Here is a 4,893-nt window from a genome sequence, read left to right on the forward strand (position 1 = left end):
GATCGCCACCATGACCAGGACCGCCACTCACACAGCCCCAGGAGGGGACGCTCACGCTCCCGCACACCCAAAAAGCGCTCAGGCAGTCGCAGCCGCTCCCACTGCTCTGACCGCTCATCTTCAGGGAGATCCCGACGCTCCAGCTACTCATCTCGGTCCCGTTCCTCATCCCCACATCATCGCGGCAACAAGGGCAAGCCTGGCTCCAAGGATGCTAAAGACAAGCTAGCAGAAAGTCAAGCAGAAAAAACGGGTCAGGCAGCAGACGGCACTGTCATCGAAAAGGTGTCGGGAGGAAAATGGCTCGACTTTGACCCCAGCCCCAAAAGAACCAGCCCTAAGAAAGAGGATGCTCCCTCTGGTCCTGAGAGCAAAGGCCCTGGGAGTGGCGGTCCTCTATGGAGAACCATTGGCAGCGCATCGCTCTCTCCAGCCAAGAGTCCCTCATCTGCCGACTTCAGCGGCTTTGGGTTCTTCTCAAAGGAAGATGCCAAAGCTGGAGATAAGGATATGATCTCTGCTGCCTTCAAAAGGTATGTCTGTTACATTTTTTATTAATATGAATGTATTTACATTGTTTTTAATTTTCCTAACAAATTATGAACATTTTTTTTTTTTCAAACATGTAACTTTTTTGAAGGATCATTGGAAGAATACAGGTTTTAGCTATCCCTGGTAGGCTAGTGGTTAAGGCGCAGCGCTCTCGCCGCTGCAGCCTGGGTCAGGGTTGCGTCAGGAAGGACATCTGGCGTAATACAAGTGCCAACTGTCAACATGCGAGTCGTCAGTGTGACGATTCCCTGTGGCGACCCCTAAAACGGGAAAAGCCGAAAGTGACTTTCTTATTGGAAGAATACAGGTTAAAAGATATGAAACTTAAGATCCTGGTTTTAAGTGTATTGAAAATGTAGTCGGCTGTTTTCCGTGCACTGAGAGGAAGCTGTATGAAATCCCGTATACTTAGGAGTTATGATGAGTACGTGAGTATGATTGTTGAACTGTGAGTTCTGGTCTGTACTGTTTGCCCAAGGGATGGGAATTTTTCACTTCAATTCAGTTCACTTCAACTTATTTGTTTGGCACCAGTTCGCAACAGCAGAGTAATGAGGGTGACATTAGGTTGCGTCTCAACAACACTGTCAGTAATTTCAGTCTGATTAAAAATGATTGGATACTTTTTACCATGCCCATCCCTGGTGTGTATAACATTTGCCACTTTGAGTTTATGAGAATATGTTGTGCTTTAATGTCTATTTATTATAAATAAATTGGTAGTGTACCTGGCACTGCAAGTACTAATGCTCAGTTTGGTTTCCTGTTTTAGGTTCTTGGCAGAGAATAAAAACAAAAAGCAGGCAGCTGAAAAGGAGAATGGTCGTGATAAGGAGCAGAATGCAGCAGACAGAGAACCAGAGAAAGGAAGCAAGTCTGGTGAACCTTTCAGCATCTCATCATCATCTTTCGGTGAGTCCAAGGAAGACAAAACTGTCCCTTTCTTTGATGCTGGAGAAGAGGAGTTCCTCAAGTCTCACAGGCTGAAGGAGAGGGACATCGAAGAGGATGAGATCAAACCAACCCTCACAGCTCGCGACATTTTCGGGAAATGGGGGGATGAGCCAAGCTATTCAACTTCCTACCCACTTGTTAAAGAGAAAAGCAGAAGAGATGCTGAAGAGGCTGAGACAGTGGGGCACGTGGAGGAGGATGTGTATCGAAGCCGCAAGCACAGCTCAAAGAAAGAGGAGAAGTCCAAGAAGAAGGAGAAGAAGGAAAAAGAAAAGTTCAGGAGGAGTCCGTCCCCTCCCTCCACTTCTAGAGAGAAGGACCGTCCCCTGTTTCCCGGAGCTTTTCCTCCTCTTGAAGAGTCACCTGTGGCATGTCTGTCAGCTTCAAGGGAAGACTTTGAACTCAAAATTGGTTCTTTAGAAGAAATACCCAGGTATGTGAAGTAATCCTCATTCATACTTTATAATGCACACTGCAATGTTATTGTATTGGCCTGAACGTAAGACAGCTTCTCTTTCTCCATCAGCTGGTTTGGGAAAAAGACTGGGTGAAGAGACAGAAAGAATACTTTAAGACTAGTCTAACAGATCCTCATTTCAATCAGACTGATGCAGTGTTGTTTCTTTCTGGGAAATGGAAACTTTAGTATTGTTTGCTGCTTCATGTATGTGATTTTATTCGCTAAATTCGTTTCCCCTGCATGTTTGTCTCACTTTTTTTTTTTTTTTTTTTTTATCAAAACACCTGCTTTTCTACCGCAACCAGGCATTCAAACTTATCCATTTTTTATTTTAAAAATTTTTAAGTTTTCATTGTTTCCCCTTTATTAAGCACAAATTGAATCAAGCTGAATATCCGATGACATGAATATGTAATTTTCTAGACTGTAAATAAGATTCGGGCCAATACAATAGATATTTTTGGATTAAACCTTTCTTGTATTGATGTCTCTCACTTCTTCTGTTCTAGCGGCTCTTCCCTTTCTAAAGAACGCCACATGCCTCGAGATGTGCCGAATCCCTCTAAGAAGGATTCAGAGTTTCGTTCCATTTTTCAGCACATTCAGTCAAAGCAGCTCCGGCAAAGCCCCTCTGAGCTGTTTGCTCAGCACATAGTCTCAATTGTGCACTACATCAAAGGTATAGTATGATCTCTGCTGGTGCCGTGTCCTATAGGCACAAGATAACAAGACAACAGTAGTTTGTACTTCATCCACTGGACATATTTACCATCATAATTAAATGTTAGTCGCTACTACCGTGTGTGAGGAGTGATAGCCGTTTTTCTGTATTTGCAGCTCAACACTTCCACTCCTCAGATATGACTTTAAGTGAGCGGTTTGCCATGTACCAAAGAAAAGCAGCAGAGGTAGAAATGATGAAGCCAAGGAAGAGCCCAGAAATCCACAGGTATCTGTTTAGTCTGATTATTTGATCATATGTGATTTATTCAACAAGGTGTTTTCATCACGCGAAACCGTCGCAGTTATTCCCTGCTGACGTGACTGCTTTTCTCTCCCCTCTCAGGAGAATCGATGTTTCCCCCAGTGCCTTTAAGAGGCACTCACACCTGTTTGAGGATATGGAGGAGACGAGCTACAAGGTGACCAGCACTTTTGAAATTTGACGTATTTGGAACAAGCAAATTTGAGACGATCCAAAGCAGCAGTGTTCAGCTCTGTGCTTTTCTTTCAAAGGATGCATATTTCTAAATCAAAAGAGCCCATTTGTGTTTTGTAAGTGCCAAGCAAGCTCCCCAGCCTATGAGATATGGTTATTGATTGGGTATGTACGAACCCAAGCAAAGGCTAAAAAGGATGTGAATTAAGGTCGCAAGTCCAAGCCTCTCAAGGGACGCTTATCAGTGCCTTTACCTTGTAAGTATTTTTCCTAAAAAAAAAAATCAAGCCACAAAACAGCTGTGAAATTCACATGCATGCTGCTGGTTTCCACAAACACTTTGCTTTTGAAATGTGAAGCTTTAACATGTTTTAAGAAATAAAAGTTTGTATTATACTTGGTTTGCTACACATTGTGGTTTACTGCATTTGTGTCAGACAGACCAGTGACAGTATTGTTATGTAGTGTGTAATTTAATGAGTGTCACATTTTATCTTAAACACTAGAGGGAACACTAGACTTGCATATGGTTTTATTCTCCATTTGTGCTGCAACCTTTCACTTGTTTCTCATGCTTACCAAGTAACTTATAGCATTTATAAATCTGGGAAAATGTGCACTTGACTGCTTCTTTCAGAAATTGTCCAGCTGATGTAATGCTTAATAAATGCATATCTCTGCAGGATCCAAGTAAAAAGTTTAAAGGCGACGTGATGGACCTTCGCCTGGATATTGAAAGACGCAAGAGGTTTGCTGGGAAGGAGCGCGACTACAAGCGAGAAGGAGGCAGGAGCCCAGCAGGCTCCAGAGGACCGAGCAGAGAGAGGTCCTCTGAGAAATCAGGGAAGCACCACAAGAAATCCAAGTATGTTCATTCTGTTATTTCAGTTTGTCATAGACTCCTCTAGAGATCTTGAATAATCCTGTTCTGGTGGTGATGTGCTTCAAATCAGCCACAGGGGATTGTCACACAACATTTGGAGCAGTGGTTACTGGGGATATGTTGGGTTGTTTGCGAAGATGCAAGACAGACGTTACCGCATCATCCTCTTCACCCACCTAACACTACATTAGAATTTCAGTGTAAGAGGTGGGAGGCAAAATCCACAGTTCTCATTCTGCATGAAAACACACTTTATCTGATGCCAAGAATGAGCAGCTTTAGACAAATCAGATGCAAAATGTGGGTTGATATTCCTCTACCAGAGCTCAGAGACTCGTACAAAGGGAGTTTTGTACTAAAAAGAAAGTAACTTTAGAAGATATTCACTTGATTTGCTGCAGATTCATATTATTTATCTTACGGCTTCAGCTGAAGTTGTGAATGTGTTGGAATACTGCACTGGAATCACTTTATAAAAGGTCTCTTTGTTTATGCAATAACATTTGCATGAACAAAAAAACTTTTCAATGCACAAATGGATGTGTCTAGCTTCACAATCTTTAAATCTCTCTATTCTTCAACACAACATACAGCTTTAATACAGCTGCTGGAGAGAGGATCAGAAAACGCTGAGCTTGCTAGCTAGGAGATGAAAGTAAGACCTGGATCATGGGGAGTTGAACAGACTGTGTAAACCACAGCTGCTCCTGTGCAGGACCACAGCATCACGGATCAGCGTAGTCGTCCTCTGCTGTCAAAGTGTACACGATCATAGTATTTACAGAGGGAGCAGGCCAACACAATGTCCACGAAACTGTTTACCATAGCTGTGGTGTTGCTTTACATGATCATTGCCATCTTTTCTTTTCTTCCTTGGGCTGGCTA

At 42.9% G+C, this 4,893-nt stretch overlaps 1 protein-coding gene across 1 annotated transcript in view; it reads left to right on the forward strand.

The window, feature by feature from the left end:
* thrap3b (thyroid hormone receptor associated protein 3b) overlaps positions 1–4,893 on the forward strand; it is a 15,351-nt gene that overhangs the window by 6,764 nt on the left and 3,694 nt on the right. Inside the window, 6 exon segments of the mRNA XM_020597663.1 lie at positions 1–533; positions 1,325–1,939; positions 2,476–2,645; positions 2,804–2,915; positions 3,033–3,108; positions 3,809–3,990. The exon segment at positions 1–533 is cut by the window's left edge and continues 30 nt beyond it. Of these exon segments, the coding sequence (XP_020453319.1) occupies positions 1–533; positions 1,325–1,939; positions 2,476–2,645; positions 2,804–2,915; positions 3,033–3,108; positions 3,809–3,990 (1,688 nt within the window).

The sequence above is a fragment of the Monopterus albus genome, unplaced genomic scaffold (assembly GCF_001952655.1).
Source record: "Monopterus albus unplaced genomic scaffold, M_albus_1.0 scaffold34.1, whole genome shotgun sequence".
In the NCBI taxonomy this organism is placed as follows: domain Eukaryota; kingdom Metazoa; phylum Chordata; class Actinopteri; order Synbranchiformes; family Synbranchidae; genus Monopterus; species Monopterus albus.